General features: G+C 42.6%; 1 protein-coding gene across 9 annotated transcripts in view; it reads left to right on the forward strand.

Moving 5' to 3' along the window:
- Positions 1–19567, forward strand: part of PFKFB2 (6-phosphofructo-2-kinase/fructose-2,6-biphosphatase 2) — a 40080-nt gene that overhangs the window by 14392 nt on the left and 6121 nt on the right. For 6 of the 9 annotated variants that reach the window (XM_033917961.1, XM_033917965.1, XM_033917963.1 and 3 more), the window contains 9 exons: positions 3031–3087; positions 4481–4605; positions 5632–5839; positions 7446–7592; positions 8500–8604; positions 10032–10161; positions 11959–12021; positions 15273–15337; positions 18101–18280. In XM_033917961.1, coding sequence (XP_033773852.1) covers positions 3031–3087; positions 4481–4605; positions 5632–5839; positions 7446–7592; positions 8500–8604; positions 10032–10161; positions 11959–12021; positions 15273–15337; positions 18101–18280 — 1080 coding nt within the window. Of the gene's footprint in view, positions 1–3030; positions 3088–4480; positions 4606–5631; positions 5840–7445; positions 7593–8499; positions 8605–10031; positions 10162–11958; positions 12137–15272; positions 15338–18100; positions 18281–19567 lie in introns of those variants that run through there. The other 3 variants (XM_033917967.1, XM_033917968.1, XR_004536759.1) reach the window with 2 other exon arrangements.

Here is a 19567-nt window from a genome sequence, read left to right on the forward strand (position 1 = left end):
CCTCCTGCAACATAAACTTCACAGGACCCAGAGAGTGGTAGAAAACTGGAACGCTCTCCGGAGTCTGTCGTAGGGGAAAACACCCTCCAGGGATTCAAGACAAAGTTAGACAAGTTCCTGCTGAACAAGAACGTGCGTTGATAGGGCTAGTCTCATTTAGGGCGCTGGTCTTTGACCAGAGGGCCGCCACATGAGCAGACTGCTGGGCACAATGGAACACTGGTGTGACCCTACAGTGGCAATTTTTATGTTCTTATGACCTCACCCTATTAAACCTAAAATTTTCCTCCAAGGTGACCCCGTTTTCCTGTTGGACCCAGAGTAAATACAATATCCTTCCAATCTGCTGAATCCAGCATTTTGCTGATGCTGAAAAAGAAAGTGTTGGGTCTTGTTTAGGAGATATTGAGTTTGTCTTATGAGGACTTTGCTCAGTGTGTTTATTCTAAAATTTATACACTGTCTAAAACCTAGACGATTTCCAAGAGAACACACAGAAGATAATAAAAACAAACAATACATAATACGTATTGCTGTCTTAAATCCTGCATCTCCGTTCAAACTAAAATCACATTCACATGAAAGCACTAACAAATAGCTGTGTTTATCAGTGGTGTACCAAGAGGGAAGGGGTGGCTCTGTCCCTGGTGCAGACCATGAGGGAGTGCTCTCGGGGTTGGCGTCATGGTTTGGGAACTATGCTGCTCTGCTGGTGTAGGTCCTTCCTCTCTGTCTGGTCCTGCCTTCGTGGAAGCAGAAAGTAGGCGGGCCCGGTAGAGATGAAGGCCCGACTCCAGCAGAGCAGCGAGTTAAGGCTGTTGACAAAGAGAGAACTCACATACCTTCTAAAGCACATACCTTCTAAAGCACATACCTTCTGTGCCATGGTTTGCCACCTTGGAAGGGGTGAGGGTGATGGTGCTGCTGGTGCCTGAAATTCACTATATTTAATCACCAGTTCCATTTGTTTTAGAAGGTCCCAGAACAGACAGGTTTTTTATTTCTAAATTGTTTCAGCTGCCAGGTGTCATTTGATCTGTAGCACTAGATTATGTAATTATTTTCACTCTTCTAATGGTATGTTTTAATTGAAATCATGTACACACATACGTTCTGTTCCCACAGTGAGCTGGATGTTTTTTCTTGGGGTTTTTGTTTTTTTTTAAATTTCTTTATTTATAATTTTTCAAAAGCAATACATCAAACAAAATATGCCAACAGAGAAACAAAGTTCTTGGGCCTTTTTGAAGGCCTGGTGGTTCCTCTGCTGTCCTCGTTCCAGTTCAGAACCAGAGCTGAGTTCAGAGTAGAAAATGACACGGTGGCAGAACTCATCACTGTCCCCTTCCTTGTGGATAATCACGGGATACCATCCTGTGTTATTCTTCAGTGTCTATCTCAACCTCAGTCCTTCTACACCAGCATTCTTTAATGCCAGGCTTTTGAGGGTCAATGGCTGGGCCCATTCAGACTCTGATTCTTCCCTCTCTCCTTAAAGAATGACATGGGGATGGTTTCCTGCAGTTAGCTGCAGGGACGGTAACAAATTCTGTCACTATGTCACTCTAGTGTCACCATCCCTGTCTCTGCTGGAAACAATCCTGTGTCGTTCTTTAGTGTCAATCTCAACCTCTGTCCTTCTACACCAGCGTTCTTCAATGTGAGCCAAGTATAGGATATTGAAGCCATTGTGACATCACTGATGAGGTTGGTTCTTAGGCATTGATGGCTTGAGGCATTATGACATCACAATATCTGCTCTGGATACCTGAGACTATCATTCTGTAGTGTCTATCTCAACCTCAGCCCTTCTACACCAGCATTCTTTAATGCCAGGCTTTTGAGAGTCAATGGCTGGGCCCATTCATACTCTGATTCTTCCCTTTCTCCTTAAAGAATGACACGGGGATGGTTTTCCACGGTTATCCGCGGGGTCGGGAACAGTGATGAATTTTCTCACCATGTCATTCTCTAGTTCAGAGCCATAAACCCATATTCACAGTGACTCAGATATGTTTTCACTGTTTTATATCCCTCTCCCATCTGAGGTAAACCCTCACAACAATAGCCCTTGGCCAGGGACCTCAAGCCATGACTCCTTCCAGAATCTGTCTAACGTGAGCTCTACATTTGGGCTATAGGTGTCGCTGTTGAGCTACAACTACCACTTCCTACTTCTAGGGTCAGTGAGCATTGCTTCTGTAGGGTCCCTAGCCTCAGTTGGCCTGGGGACTGACTGCTTGCTGCTTGACCCAGGAACAAACCCAGGTCCTCTCCATGGCAGTGCATAATACTGGGCCAACACCAGCTGGGCCTTAAGGCTATGATAGTCTGTATCACTATTTTATTTATTTTGGATTTATTTATCCCCTTTTTGAAGAAATGTATAATGTATAAGAAGATTAAGTTGGACATAGGCAATGAACAAGTAGAGCAGTGAAATATTCAAATAACAGTACACAAAACAGCACGGGGTGTAAGCAGAGGTGGAACATAGACAAATAAGACGCAGAGAAGGGGGTCGATATTTGGCTGGGGGCGATTAGCATTTGGCATGAAACCCAAAAATTAATAGCGGGCCATGTCCGGGCACTGGTATTGAATTCCGTTTTGCAGAATTGGCTAACACATACCTGGTTAAGTGTGATAGTTAGCACTTAGCCAGCAAGGTTAATTGCATAAAGAGGAGAACTAAGAAGTCGGTCCTGTCTTTTTGCAGTAACTCATAACCACTTAAGCGCTAACTATCAGCACTTAAGCAACCAAGCGCCGACTCTTCCCATGGAATGCCCCCAGAATAGCCACTTTTTTCAATGGTGTTAACTAGTTAAGTGCCACTAAAAATGACCAGTTAACCCTGACCAGGTACCATTTCCAGCCAGTTGAATTACATTGAGGATCAACCCCAAGAGGACCAACTTAAGGAAGGATTGATTGCATGTAGAAACAGAGGGGATGTGAGGTATATTAGCTGTAAGACGGTCTAAATGAGGCATGAAGCATTTCATTGTTTACTTCCCTTCAATATAGGTGTTCTTCGTGGAGTCTGTCTGTGATGATCCAGAAGTCATTGCTGCTAATATCAGGGTGTGTAAGTTCTTCATTTTAAGATTCGAAGTTACCATCTATTCAACTGCATGTCAGGACTCAGTTCACTGAGCTGTTCATTCCAAACAAAATTTCCTGCTATTCTGTTGTTTCTTGCTACGTAATGTCAACCCCATCCCTTCACCCCTCCACCCCCCAGTATAATACAGTCCGGTTGGGCAATTTAGGATTTACCCTCAACAAATGTGCCTTGTATTGCATAAAAGTTCATTTGGGATTGTACCACAAATATATGAAGGGTCATTTTGGAAAGGCTTTCTTTTTGTAAACCCCAGCTTTACAGTTCTGTAAGTGGACACCTCCATTTTGATGCCACACGGCGAAAGTGGCTCTATAATGTCATCTGAGCACCCAGACTCTCGTATCCGTGCAGTCATAGACCCGGTGTATCTGCAGGCACTTAAATATTCAAATTAATTTTAATATAACCAATTATGAGGTGCTAATTGCTTATTATTGGTGCCAATTAAGCTTTTAAAATAATTAACACCCCCCCTGCTTTTAACAAAGCCATGCTAGTGGCTGCCGCTGTAGTAACTGCCCCAAAGCCTATAGGGATTTAACGGGCTTCGGGGCTTTTGCTGTGTGGCAACCGCTAGCGGGGGTGGGGGAGTTAGGTGCCTAGATCGGTGCATCTAGCCAAACTTTAGGCACAGATTCTATAAAAGATGCCTATCTTTTCAATATTGGCCTGTAAGAGTTTAAAAGTGGTTTGCAGAGAAGCTGGAGCACAAATTATGAAAAGAAGCCTTCAAAGCCACCTTCCTCTGCTTCTTTATATGTAACCTAAGCAACTCATATAGAGGCTTAAATTGTAAACTCTCTATACACTGTCAGCACTTCAATAGGTGTTATTATTATTTGATATTAATGACCTTTGCTCATTCCCATCTCTTAGAAACATTAGGGGCAGAAAATATTCAAAGCAATTTAAACAGCCAGAAGAGGCTGGTGGTGGTTCTTAACCAGTGAAGAACTGAATATCTCACTTTAACCGGCTGAGTTTTAGTCGGCTGCCTATGCCATGATATTCAGTGTCATAGCCTGGACATGGCTCTGCATTTGAATATTCGGCCATAAAGCCGGCAGTGGTCAAGAAATCGTTGACCCCCGCCAGCCAAATATCCACCGCATGATGTTGTGAGGATGTGAAATTTACGACCAAAGATATCTACTGTATGTATAGTACAAGTGCTGTTTTTGGCAACTAGAAATCTTAATGATATATTTCACTCTAGGTTTTTTGGTAACTTAAATCCGTTAGTGATCATTCAAGGATTCCTTAGAACTTTTGGATGCTCTTAAAGACTTGGTTCCAAATGGTTCAGATCAGAGTTTTCTAAACTTAAATAAACTATTGTCATACCTACAGGAAGTTAAAGTATCAAGTCCAGATTACCCTGAGAGGAACAGGGAAAATGTCATGGAAGACTTCCTGAAACGAATTGAATGTTACAAAGTCACATATGAACCTCTGGGCCCAGATGATACTGACAAGTAAGAAATTTGCAATGTAAAAATGTCTCCCTCATAAAAGATCACATGAACAAAGCTGTATATTTATGAGTATTACACCTAAATTATTCCTCCAAGGTCCTTTTTAGCCCAAAGTGAAGATAATAACCTTGCAAGCTACTGAGTTCAGGGGACTGGCAACCCTTAGCAAGCCCATTGCATTGTTTACTGAAGCTGAATGAAAGAGGCCCCAGCCTGCTTAGATCGCCTGTGGCCACCTACTGCTTGGATATTCAGTAGCACTAAATCAGGCAGTCCCACTCCATATCTCCTCTGACTGGCCAGACAAAAAATGGACAGGTCAGGAATGGCATAAGGGGTAGCATTAGGGAGGAGCTTTGGCTTATGCAGGTTTTGGAAACATTCAGTTCTAAGTGGGTGAATGTTCTAATTGTACCTGCTTAACTATGTGGATACTGGCTGAATATTGACCGGCACTTGCCCAACTTTATTTAGGTTAAAATGTATTACCCGCTGCGTGGGGTACTTTTTTTTGTCTTTTAAAGCTCCCTCTTTCCCTCACCCCAGCCTACCACAATGAAGAAGTCCTCCTGCTCCTAAATCCCCTGTCACCTAGGTAGGTCCTCTCAGGCCTAATGTCCCAGGTGATCCGTGGGGGTTGTTGAGGGCAGGAGAGAAGCCCCTCGTTCCTGCCCTTTGTGGCTTTCCTAAGAGATGGCTGTCATGTTCTCTCACAGCAAAAATCTCATAAAGATGCAACAAAAATTTGTCAAATGATCTAACTAAACCTGATCGACCCTCCACAGACCCCAATGCATGTATTCTCCCTGGAAATGCCCAGGCCAGCTCTTCTTGTAAACCGCCTAAAACTGAAAGGTATTGGCGGGATAGAAGATACCAATGTAATGTAATGTAAAGGAAAATTATTTCCCCAGACTCCTAAAAATGTTGGCTGGTGACAAGTCTTGAATAAGCGTTTGTACCCTTAATAGCGGCATGCCTTGTGGAACCCAGCTGAAACCTGTGTGTTTTTTGACTTTGTCCTAGAGACCTTTCCTTCATTAAAGTAATAAACGTGGGTCAGCGGTTCCTGGTAAATCGGGTGCAGGATTATATCCAGAGTAAAATTGTCTACTATCTCATGAATATTCACGTCCAGCCACGTACCATTTACCTGTGCCGGCATGGGGAGAGTGAATGTAACCTTAACGGCAGGATTGGTGGTGATTCTGGCCTGGCCGCTCGGGGGAAGCAGGTATTGTCTGATCTATAACCATTTTTCTATTTTTCTGCCTTTATCTGGTTTCTAAATTTTTCCTGATTTTGCTTCCTGTAGAGAAGGAAAAAAAGAGGTTTCCTTCCTAGGTAGGCACGCTAAGGTTAGCATAGTTTATAGTTTATTGGCTTATATCCCACTTTATACAAAGTGGGTTCCAGAAAGTACTTACATAATAGTATCACATCAAATACAATATAGACATATCGGCAGCCAGCGCTTACAATTATCATAAAAATGTGTCTAGTCCTTCCATCCATTCCCAACTGGCCCGATATTCAGAGCAATTTAAGTGGGCCAGAGAGGCTCTAGTTCACGTAAATCCCTGATCAGCGGCTAAACACTGGGCCAGCTGTGACCAGCCCAAAAGAAAGTGGGCCGGCCAGGGAAAGATGCTGGGGAGGAACTGATCTGACCATGACCTTCCCATGCCCATGTCCTCCTAAAAGTTATGCATCATAGAATTTGCACACACAGCTTCTGGAATAGCAACGAAGCTCAGTTTCTTATGAAACCGCTAATTGGGGCCAATTAATAGCAATTAACAGCCAGTTATGGCGGTTTGTGCACAGCTGAACTTAGGGTTACCAGACATGTCCGGGGATCAGGACGGCTTTTCAAAACCTGGCACTTTGTCCGGGTTTTGAAAAGCTTCTGGCAATGAGCGACATCAGGATGGGATTTGCGCATGCGTGGATGCATGCAAGTGAAGTCATCACATCAAACTAACACATGTGCAAATGCCATCCGACATCACTCATGCGGTCAAGGGGGCATGGCCGGCCAGAATGGGGCGGGGCCATGGGTCCGGATTTTCCGTTTGGAACTTCTATCAATCACATGTGTAAATTTGTGCACTAATCCTAAATTGACAGAAAAGTTGCTGTCTTGACTTAAACTTGTCACTTCTATAAACAAAGTGGCCACCCAAGTGTTAACCACATGTATTCAGTGATGCTGAATATATTTCTGCTTTTTCTTAAATCACAGCTGGCATTTTAGACAAACACTCATCGCAGTTTTTAAAATATTCACCTTTGTCTTTTTAGAAATGTGTAGCTCTGAAGCGTTTCCTATATCGTGCGTTGTGTCTCTTGGTGTCATTGATAGTAATCCAGGATATGCACAATACCAGGCCGGTGTTTGTTTCATGGCCTATCAGATTTTGAACACTTTTTACAGTGTTTTCCACTGCCTGAGATTCAGCATCTGCCACTGGCAGGTAAAGAGCAGGTTTCCACCTCGTACATAAGAGTGTAAGTCTGGTGGGTAATCCCAGAGATGTGCTGGCTTTCAGATCACAGATTTCGCTTAGGAGAAGGCACAGAGCCAAGTTGGCCTGGTGAGTGAGCCTCACTCCAAGGGACACTTTATTCTGCAGTGCTAGGAAGATTTAGCTAGTATCCACTGAGGAAGGTGGCCTTCTGAGATGAGAAAACCGAGCTGATCGCAAAGATGGAGCCGAAGAATTTGTATGCATGTGGTTGGTTGTTTTGATGAATGACAGACCGTGCTCTTTTTAAAAAATACATTATCAACTTCCCCAGTGCTTCCTGTGGTTTTACAAAACAGTTATTTCTTCTAGTTTGCTCAGGCACTTAGGCAGTTTATTGAGGAACAGGAAATTGTAGATCTGAAGGTCTGGACGAGCCAACTGAAGAGAACAATCCAAACGGCAGAGGCTTTGGGAGTGGCATACGAGCAGTGGAAAATCCTGAATGAAATCGATGCTGTGAGTGTTTAGGAAAATGCTTCAAAATGTTCTTAGTGACTAATTAATAAAGTGCATGATTTTCTAGAGAATCAACCTTTGATATGATAGCGGTGCAGGAACCCAGGAATAAATGTCTCCATTCCATATAGTCAGCATAGGCATAAGTCCATTTTAATGCTGTCTCTCTTAATCTGTCATTGCATTTATGAATGGCTGGACTGGTCTAAACTAAGAACACACATAACAGATTGTAATGTAATGCAGAGCTTGCGTTCTGCTAACTCCCAACTCCAGTGGTTCAAAGTGGATGGAGTACTGGTGACGTGCAGGTTAACTGTGTAAAGAATTTAAAAATATTTATAGGAAGTTGCTTTCCCTTCATGTGAAGATTCAGTTTGTATAGGTTATCAAGGGAGAAATTGGAACGTCCAGGTTGAGATGTTTTACAAAAGGTTTCGACTCCTAACTCTTCTCACCTTGGGTTCTGCATCCCCAACCCTATATGTCATGTCTGTCTGTCCAAGTTAGATTGTAAACTCTTCTGAGCAGGGACCGTCTATAAATGTCAAAATGTACAGTGCTGCATACGCCTTTCAGCACTACAGAAGTGATAAGTAATACTAGGTTACTGCTGTTAGTCAGGCACCCAACATCAGGCACAAAATGTGCACTAAGCAGGGCCTTTTGTAAAATACCAGGGGAATTCCGAATGTCCCCACCTGGACGTCTTCATTTCCATCTCAGTCTTCTATGCAAAATGAACCTTTTAATCCCTTTACCCTTGTGTAAAGTCCTGACTGAAATGAGCCTGATGAGAAGTTTATTTACATATATGTGAACGTGGGGGAAAAAAATCCTGCCAAAATCCTGCAATGTAGCAAGATGGAGATATAACTAGTCATATTAATTATCACGCTGTCTTTAGGGAGTGTGTGAAGAAATGACATACAAAGAGATTGAAGAACGGTATCCGGAGGAGTTTGCGCTGAGGGTTCAGGACAAATACCTTTATCGCTATCCTGGAGGGGAAGTGAGTACTCCCTTGACAATACTAATTCCGGCCTCATAAAGCATCCACATGTATTTATTATCCAGACAGATAACCCCACAGCACTCCAGCATCCACAATGGAGACTGCTTTCCCTGAACGTCAACTGGAGAAACTGAAACTAGAAGGGCAAGAGACTTTAACCTGAATATTCAACATTGCAGATGAGCTGACAGATATTGCAGAGACATGGTCTAGAAAGTTTGTAGAATGAGTTGGTTTATTGTCCAGAATGGTGCTTGAGAGGGTGGGTAAAGAATCGAATGGTAAAAAAGGAGTCTGCTTTCTCAGGAGAAGAAGACTGTTGAGAAGCATGATCTTCAGACAAGATGGAGAGTCAGGAGAAGGCTCACGAGGCTAGAAGGCAAGGATCAGAACGGTGCTTGACACTTGGTCACAGTGAAGGTCGCTCAAGGTCATTGAAGGCAGCAGTTGATTGGAAGGAGAGGGTCGCATGCATCTGCTAGGACTTCAGAGTATAGGTTGTAAGGATAATCAGGAAGTGCAGTGGTATAGCGAGGGGGACGCCAGCTCCCCTCCTCCTCTCTGCTCCCCCGCCTCTTCCCACTTCTCCCCTTACCACGCGCATGCCCCCCTTCCCTTCACCCCCTTACCTCTGGTTGAAGTTGTTGCTCGCAGCAGTCAGCCACACATTCCTCACGACCCCATCGACTCTCCCACTGACATCACTTCCGGGTGCTGCGTATAGGAAGTGACATCAGAGGGAAAGCCAATGGGGTCGAGAGGAGCATGTGGTTGACCGCCACGAGCAATAACTTCAACTAGAGGTACGGAGGGAGGAGTGAAAGGGAAGGGGGGGTGTGAATGGCAGGGGGAATCGAGGAAGGAGCGGGAAGGATGGAGATGAGAGCAGGGGAGGGGTGCCACCAACCCGGGCACCTCTCGCCCTCGCTATGCTACTGAGGAAGTGACAGAGGAATTATGAAAGACATAGGGTCTGTTAAGAGGGACGAAGAGGTCACATGCCAAAGAATGACCACTAGAAGTAAAGATTATGCTCTAAGCAGGAAGTAACTGCGGTTACACGTGCTGAGCTACACTACAAACAGTGCACTCTATATACACTGAGGGCAGAACAGTTACTGCTTATAATACTTATATTAAGTGGTAGAAGGGATCGTGAAGGTAGGAGAGGATGCAAAAGGGGAAGCAAAGGGTCGTTTATTTGCTAGATACTAGTTCTGACTGCACTGGGATCAAATGAGATGTTGGAGAATTTAGTGTAGATGATTTCTTTGTTAAACTGAAAGTTGTTTGGGGAAATTATCTTTAAACAAAGGATGCCAGAATAAGGAGCGCATGGGAATGCTAACACATGTTTCCTTACTTCTAACTCCAGGATGCCAACACTAGCCTGATTTTAAAACTTAATTGTATTTTTTTTCCAGTCATACCAAGACCTGGTGCAGCGTTTAGAACCTGTTATCATGGAACTGGAGCGTCAGGGAAATGTGCTGGTAATCTCGCACCAGGCTGTCATGCGATGCCTGTTGGCTTACTTCCTGGATAAAGGTGCAGGTAGGGTAATAGGCAGATTTCTTTCATGTACTGATTGATGGTTTGCAAAGGCTCTTCAACTTGGAGAAGAGACAGTTAAGGGCAGATATGACAGATCTATAAAAACCTGAATGGAATGGAGATGGTAGAATCGCTTGTTTTCTCTTTCCAGAAATATAAGGACTATGGGATCATGCAATGAAACTAAGTAGTAAATTTAAATCAAATTGGAGAAAATATTTCTTCACTCAGTTTGTAATTAAACTCTGGAATTCATTGCCAGAGAGTTTAGTAAAAGCAGTTAGCTTAACAGGGTTTAAAAGAGGTTTGGTTAATGTCTTCTACTACTACTATTATTTAGTATTTCTATAGAACTGAAAGAGGTACACAGTACTGTACATTTAACATGTAATAGAGGGTCCCTGCTCAGAAGAGCTTAAAATCTAATTTGGACAGATGACATGACATATAGGGGTTGGTAAGTTTCTTGCTGACAGAATGATAGGAGTTGAAAAGAGCCTCGAAAAAGTGGGCTTTTAGCTTGGATTTGAATACTGCTAGCAGCTGGGAAGAGCGATGGTATCTAGAGCGGAGGAGAGAATAGTGTAATAGAGAAGAAAAGTCCATAATGGATTTTTTTTTTTTAATCTTTATTAAGTTTCAAACAATCATAGTGCACAACAGCTATTTATACAAATAATGTTACAACAAAAGCACTTTTAACTAATAGATTTACCTAACAATCACTTTAACCCCCCACCCCCAAATTAATAATCCTTTACACATAACCAGGTTAGAATTGTCCTGTGAATCTCCCCCCCCCCCCCCCCAACCCCTGGATGTGTATAATGAAATGACCAGAAATAAAATCAATCCTTACAATAACTTATCAATGGTTCCCAAATCCTCAAATTTTTTTTTTATAATTTCCATGTTGTACAGCCAACATTCTCTCCATTTTAAAAATATGACACAACGATTCCCACCCAAAACTGTAGCTCAACCTGTCCCAGTTTTCCCAATTTCTCAAAATCATTTGCATAGCAACCCCTGTCATTATCAGAAAAACTTTATTGTTGTGAGAGGAAATTTGACTTTAGCTCTTAACATTGTACCACCTTGTCATATGTTAAAGCTACAGGATTCTCCAATAATTTATTTATTTGATCCCAAATAGATTTCCAAATTTTTTGAATCAATGGACAGTAAAACAGCAAATGATCCAGTGTCCCTGCTTCAAGATGACAGTGCCAACATCTATTAGTTCTAGATCTATCCAACTTATGCAACTTAACAGGGGTCCATAATGCTCTATATAACAGAAAAAAACAAGATTGTCTCGTAGATGCTGACATTGTACATCTCATCCTCCAAGTCCAAATTTGTGACCATTGAGACGCATTCATCTGATGCTTAATCTCAAAGCTCAAATCCACTACTTTCTCTTAGGATAAGAAGCAAATATCTGGTTTACTCTTTTGGTATATTGCCAGGAACTTGTGATCTGAATTGGCTACTGTTCAAAACGGACCTTTGGTCTGTCCCAGAACAGCAAGGCTTGTGTTCTTACATCAGATTATTCCACTTCAGTCACTTTTGAAGTGGCCTCAGGCATTATCTGTTACCTAGGGGAAAAAAAGAATTTGGCAATAAATAAAGAGAGCCAAGACTTTCCTGATTAGAAAATGCAGCAGCCTGTGTTCTCTTTCGGAACGTAATTTTTCAAAAAGTTTCTTAAATTCTGCTTTTGTAAATCATGCAGAAAAAAAAAATACAGACTGGACTGAAATGGATCATGGAGTTGTTTTTCTTTTCCAGATGACCTGCCATACCTGCGGTGTCCGCTCCATACTGTGCTCAAACTAACCCCTGTTGCTTATGGTATGTGTTCTGGAAATGAGACGTTCCTAGTTGCACAGAATTCTGCAATGGTAGCTTTCCTTCCTGCGCTGCTGGTGGGAAGGTGAAGGCCCTGGTTAATGGATCCTACAAGCTGGTTTGTGTCAACGTGTAGGAATAATTTAAACATTCAGTTGTGTTTCTTCATGAACCATTTTTAAAAACCTGCTCAGATTACCTTCCACAAATAGCATTGTTTAATATCCAGGTCAGATAGAGTCAGAAATTGTCAGCTTCAAAGTTTAGAAGGGCAAGAGAAGGCACATGGATACCTCTTTTTCTGGATTATGTGTAGTATGGCTGTATGAGCAGCTCTTCCTTCACAGGATTTAGATGTACTCTAGAGCAGTGGTTCCCAACCCTGTCCTGGAGGAACACCAGGCCAATCGGGTTTTCAGGCTAGCCCTAATATGCATGAGAGAGATTTGCATATGATGGAAGTGATAGGCATGCAAATTTGCTTCATGCATATTCATTAGGGCTAGCCTGAAAACCCAATTGGCCTGGTGTTCCTCCAGGACAGGGTTGGGAACCACTGCTCTAGAGAATGACACGGTGGCGGTTACCTGCGGTTAGCCGCGTTTAACCGCGGGTAACCCGCCAAAACGGTGACCAAAAAAAATGGTCACCGCAAGTTCAGGGACAAGGCCATTCACTGCCCCGTGGAGCGGTGAATGGTAGCATGGGGCGGTGAACAATCTTGAACGCGCGGTGACCGAGCGTTCCGACCGGCAGCCCACTCTCACCCGCCGTCCTTCCATGTATCTCCCTCCCTCCTTTTCCCTTACCTTTTCTTCTTAAAATGGCGATTTCTATAAGGCTAGGAGCTGTATTACAGCCAGAGCCTTGAAGTCACATTGCATTGCCTGCTGGTAAAAGTCTCCTCTGACGCAACTTCCTGTTTCTGGTTGCTTCGGAGGAGACTTCTAGCAGGCAACCCGACGCAACTTCAAGGCTCCGGCTGTAATACAGCTCGTAGCCTTATAGAAATCGCCATTTTAAGAAGAAAAGGTAAGGGAAAAGGAGGGAAATGCACGGCTGGCCGGCGGGAGGGAGCTGCTGGACTGCGTGAATGGTGCTGGGGGTGAGGGGATGGAGAGGAGAAGACGCTGAAGACGGGGATGGGGCCGGGGCGGTGAAAGAGACAGCGGGGTGGTGACGGGGCGGTGAAGGGGACGGCAGAGACGGGGACGGGGCGGTGAAAGGGACAGCAGGGACGGGGCGGTGCAGAGGATGGTGGTCCAGGGACGGGGTGGTGATGGGGACAGAATTTTTCCCCGTGTCATTCTCTAATGTACTCTTTAGCTGACAACTGATTTGGTAAGTCTCATGTTACCAGGGTTAACATACATCTCCCTGTTTAATATTTGCATTGATTTATTATTTTATATAGGTTTTTTTTTCAAAGCTTGATACTAACCTCTTGCTTTTCAGGCTTCTAGCTCAGTTGGAACTGACCCCAGTTGGTCTGTAGATGGTGCCTTGAACCTTAATTCTTCCATTTTTAAGTGCCTACCCCAGAGATGTCAAGTTACCAATTCAATGCTGGAGATTTTGGAACAGTACTGGATTTTTAAGCAAGTTTCCAAGTTTGTTTAGCGCTTGCTAACCTGCAGAGTGAAAAGGGGACATAAAAAGGGAGGGGGAAGAAGAGAGAGAACTGCGTATGTCTATTTGTGGTATTAGGTATGCACGTTTTGTAACCCGCCTTTGATAAAGGTGGGCTAGAAATGATGATAAACTAAACCAAACTATGATATAAGATAGGACAAAGGGGTAGATAGTGGAAAGGATGGGTGGCATGCTTGGCAAGCCATTGTCGGAAAGTGTCATGTGGATTAAGTGTAAGCATCTTCAAAGAGGAAGACTTTTTTGATCAGAATGTGGTCAAAGAGGTCTGCAGTCCTGGTACATTGCAGCACTGATTTCAACTGGCAGGATCGGGCACTACAAATCCCACACTGCTTTAGGGTAAAATCAAGCCTGGTCCAAAATCAAGCCTGGTCCAAAAGTTTTCAGCCTGGAACTGGGTAACTTGGCATCTCTGTCACCCATTGTGAGGCCAAAGACATAACTCCTCCTCCAAAGCATGACCACCAGGTGGCACTATTTAACAGCCTTCAGAGATTGCTATAGGATCCCCGATCCTGGGCATGGAAATCAGTCCAAAATTTCTTGCATGCTACAGAACCATTTTGCTGGTCTCACAGGGGATAGTTTTATCATTTCTTGCACGAGTGAGAGGCATATTGTATGTTCCACATTTTAAACTTTGCCAGATTTTCAAAGTAAAACTAAAGATCTCCTTTTCAATTACAGTAGAATCCTAGGAGAAGCCCTAACACACTTTTACCCCCACTGACTTGTTCAGAGAGTTTTTCAGCATTACTTTTGAAAACTCCAAGGCATGCACATAGTTCCAAACGCCATCTCAGGAATGCTGCTTCCTACAGTGGGTGGAGTGTGCACAACGTGGCACCATTTGGACAGTTCTGTGAAAACTCTCTTACCATTTAAGTGACCCTGAAAATGACCTAATCCCTTTTAAAACGTACAATAAGTGTTACAGTAAATGCAACATTTTATACTCCACATCACACTTAATACTCTCAGAATTAAACCCCCCTCCCCCTAATCATTCACATTTTCCAGTACTTAACATATTTATCATGGACCCCATATCTACACACTAAAATTCATTATCATCATCCTCCCCCCTCCCGGAAGGGAAAAAACAATAATTAAACATTAGAATATTTTGTTAATGGTTCCCAGATCTCCTGAAATTTCCTTTCTGTGTGGCTAACGTTCTTTCCATTTTATACATATGACATGAGGAATTCCACCAAAAACTATAGTTAAGCCTCTTCCAATTTTTCCAATTGCTTGTAATTTGTTGTATAGCAACACCTGTCATAATAAGTAATAGCCTATTGTTCTTAGATGAAATTTGTCTTTTAGCCCTCATTGACATGCCAAATAAAACAGTATCATAGGATAATGCCACTGGATTTTCCAACAATTTATTTGGCCCCATATTGATTTCCAAAAAGCCAAAATTAATGGACAATAGAACAGTAAATGATCTAATCTAATACCTAATACCACCAATTTCTTCTTTTTTAATAAATATCTGCCTTAAAACCTTGACATGGCTGCATGTTTAACTTCTTAAACAAAACTTGTCAAACAGATGTGTAACAGCTGCTCTGTGTTTTTTCCATTTGATTAAGGATGCAAAGTGGAAATGATTCACTTGAATGTGGAAGCAGTGAATACTCATCGGGACAAACCATCTGTAAGTGTCCTTAGCCAGACCTGAAAGCCATTTCAAAACGTCAAGAAACATTTGCAAATGTAGAGCACGAACTCCTGAAGTCATTCATTTCAGCAGTCTGTGCAGTCTGGGGCTGGACTCTCGCCTCCCTGCAGCTAGTTCAGCTGTCACTAATGACAGATCTTGTTGAGCTCATGGGCTGTCCCTGTTAAATCATACCTATAGAAATAGGGCACATTTAGATACTCTTCCGTTATTATTGTAGTAATCAAGTCCTAGAAATATAAGGTATAAAGCGGTATTTAATGGTTTAATTTAAATGTAAATGGTCCTTTTTCTTAGATATTTCGGGCCCAGAAACCCAGAGCCCTGCCCGGTAGTGAGCTTAGGTTCTATCTACTGGAGTCTCCAGCAAAGCTCAGTCCAGCCCATCTTAACCATCCCAGCCATCAAAGTCCTCCCCAGTGCGTTCTACTAAATAGGTTTCTGGGTTGTAATTTTTGCTTTATACATAATTTATTTTTATATTAACCCACCAAATGGTAGAATGCTTTACCACTAAGTATATGAAGGTTGACAATTATAGAGCTTTTAAGAAGGCTTTAAAAACTTTTTTTGTTAAGGACTCCTTTTATCAAGCAGCGGTAGATTCTTTCACCACACTCATTCAATTCCTATGAGCGTCGGAGCATGAACCTCACCAGCCCACGGTAAAAGGCTCTACTGCTGCTTGATTAAAGGAGCCCTGAATGGCCAATTCCTTCAACTTATAAATTGCATTGAACTCAGGATTTTGTGGGATATAAGCACGTAATGTAATGTATACCTAAAGGGGCTGATTCTTGTTGGGCCACTGAAAGTTAGACAGTGGTAGGCGTCCCATCACCGCCTAACTTAATTGTTGATAAATGACATCATTTAAAACCAATTAAAAGGTGATTTTAAAAAAATAGCAGCAGCTAAGCAACCTCCCCGACCAGCACCTATCTCCCTAGCGGCTAGTGCCAAAGCCCGGAAGGAGGCATGGTTAGGGGCAGCACTAGATTTCAGCATCACTATGCATCGCTGGCCGCAATTCTGACGTGACCTAGGCGCTGAAAATGTAGGCCTGTGAAACCCCGGCCTTCATTTCTGTTGCCTAGAGCCCCGTCAAGCTGCAATTCTGGAAGCAGCACATGTCAGTGATTGGCGCATGGCAAGCACTCTTTTGTAAGCGCCTGCCGCAGCAGGCGTCGCTTCCAGAATTGTTGGGTAACTACATTGTCGGAATAGCCTCTGCTTTTATTTAGATTTTATTTATTAATTTAAAACATTTATATTCCTCACAATGTACAATTCTTAGAAACATGATGGCAGATAAAGACCAAATGGCCCATCCAGTCTGCCCATCCGCAGTAACCATTCTCGCCTCCTCTCTCTGAGATCTCACATGCCTATCCCATGCTTTTTTGCTGGATAACAATAAAAGAAAACAAAAATGGTATCTATCCTCCCCTATTTTCAACTCGGTTATAATTGATTGTAAACCGCTTAGATAATTACTTTTTTTTGTGGCATTTAAATAAAATTGAACATAGAACTGAGCTGTATTACACATAACAAAACAAAATCTATCATTTAATCAGCATTCACATTATAAATGCAAGCCTCAGACTTAATGAATGTGCTGACATGGCTAATTAGGAGGCAAATGGCTGTAAATATGCCAGTATCGAATGTATCATTATCCACAAAACGCTCTACCTCTGCCTCGTTTATAATGTTTTGCTTTTTTTTTTACACAAAGGCTCTAATTCAGCTTCGTTTTATGGCTACTTGCCATTTTCAGCAAGTTGGGGTGGGGGTGGGGGGTTCATTTTGATCCTGTACTATGAGATGAATGTTCAAGGATCGTGGCCAGACCTTATCTGAGATGCCAGTTTAACCCTGAACTCGTAGCAGGCTCATGGGCTCACCGACACGTGAAAGTCTTCCTTAGTTATCATTCAGTCTCATAAAGATTTAGACAAGCAGCTGGTGTGTCCTTGCGCTCTTGAAAACAAGAGACTAAATGAGCACAGGGAGGAATGAAAAGTCTGCTTTCTAGCAGGAGAGGAAGGAAGGTAAAAAAAAAAGCAAAATCAAACAAGAGGCTGATGAATAATAATTGTAGCTGGCTAAAAATGCCTCGCATAAAATTCTGTGGCTGATCTTACAAAGTATCTAACTGCAGGGGAAAATGATGACACTTACACAGAGGCACAGGGAATATTATAGACAATAGAAGAGGTTTTTGCATGTGGCAGCCCTAGTGCTGTGAGCAGAAGATTTCTTTTTCAGTCTCTCCTCTTGTTAGATTACACTTTAACTCCCATTTTCTCGTAGCTTAAATGAGATCTCGCCCCTCCTGTTGTGATGCAAGGGTGAAACTGATTTGACAACTGACGGCTCCTTTTACTAAGGTGCGCTGTCTGATTTAGCACAAGCTAAACACAAACGTTCGCATTTAGCTTGCCTTAGTAAAAGAACCCTAGAATTATTCTGGTGCTTCGTGAGTGTAACTTCAAGATATTTGTTCTAGATAGAGGGGCAAGGAAGGGTCACAGAGCATATGTAAAGAATTTTGTTTTAAATTTCAGAAGTGGCAAGAAGGATTTTTCCTTTTTCAAAATATTGCTCTCCAAAATAATTGGGAATCTTTAATCAGTTCTTGGAAGTTAATTATACAAATGTTAATCGGGGGGAAGTTTTGGTTTCCGGTTTCAATGGATTTTTTTTTTCCCCTTAATGTCCTATTTTAATTAGCACATCCTTCAAAAGAACCTAACCCCCTTGAGGATGAGAAGAAACAGCTTCACACCTCTGGCCAGTCCGGACACGGTAAAGCGCCCACGAAATTACAGTGTTGGGAGCAGGCCTCTTAATCCAGTAGGCTCTGTCCAAGTCCGGGATGCTCCAGATGGGGCTGATCAACCACCAACACAAGTCAGTGTTCACTCGGTATAACCATCCCTAACCATTGCTGTCTCGTTCACATGCAAATGACAGCTGCCTTGTTTATTCCCTCTCTCATCCCTTCATTGTTTTGATTGCAGGCTGATTTTAGACATTTCCATTGGGGAGCTGATTCTGTCCCTTAGTTCTAAGCAGGGAATGATTTAAGTCTAGTGTAATCCTTTCCAGCTTTTACTTGGAACTGAAATGCCTGAGTGTTCTTACCTGAAAAACATCAACTTAAGAGGTTTTGTTTGTTCAGCTGGGATCAGTTAAGATCCATAGTCAAAGCTGGACTGACTCATCCTATCTATAGACTTAAAGTGTTCTGCAAAGCTCCAACCTTAACATAAAGTTTGAACAAACCTTAATGTAAAGTTTGAGTAAAGTTTATCCTTTTTTTCATATTAGGCAGATGGTAAATAAGAGCCTCAGAAAATATCCCAGAGATAGGGTTTCACACATGGCGGGGAGTGTGTGGTGCAGGGGTTAGAGCAGGGATCTCAAAGTCCCTCCTAGAGGGCCGCAATCCAGTCGGGTTTTCAGGATTTCTCCAATGAATATGCATTGAAAGCAGTGCATGCACATAGATCTCATGCATATTCATTGGGGAAATCCTGAAAATCCGAATGGATTGCGGTCCTGAGACCCCTGGGTTAGAGCTACAGCCTCAGGACCCTGAGTCTGTGGGTTCAAATCCCTTGCTGCTCCTTGTGACTCTGGGTAAGTCACTTAACCAAAAACCTCAAATACCCTTAGTTCAAATCCTGTTCTCAGAAAAAGCGATTTCACTTTTTCCTCCTTTACAATAGCATCATTTTAAACCTCTTCCTAAAGCTCAACCACGCACTGTGGACTTAAAACTCAAAAAGCCACTACTAGGCTTCAGGAATCTTGTAAAGGGGGGTGAAAAAGCCTCTGCTAATTTTATAAACATTCAGGCTACTCTTAGAGTTACCTCATGGGCATAAAAAAGCCTCCTCCAAGTATTCCTACCTTCAGTAATAAATACTTTTCAAATATTTCAATAAATGTCCATCCACATGCGCTGGGAGCCCTACTCGACACTCCTAAAGCCTAGTAGTGGCTTTTGGGGTTTTAAGTCCACAGTGCGTTGTTGAGCCTTAGGAAGAGGTTTAAAATGATGCTGTTGTTTAGGAATAAAAAGTGAAACCGCTTATTTTGAGAACAGGATTTGCTCTAAGGGTATTTGAGTTTTTTGATGATTAAAGTCCCTTTGTGTTTGTGAGTGTGGAGTGAGTTTTACTAAGGTGCGCT

Source organism: Geotrypetes seraphini, chromosome 13, assembly GCF_902459505.1.
Source record: "Geotrypetes seraphini chromosome 13, aGeoSer1.1, whole genome shotgun sequence".
Taxonomy (NCBI): Eukaryota; Metazoa; Chordata; class Amphibia; order Gymnophiona; family Dermophiidae; genus Geotrypetes; species Geotrypetes seraphini.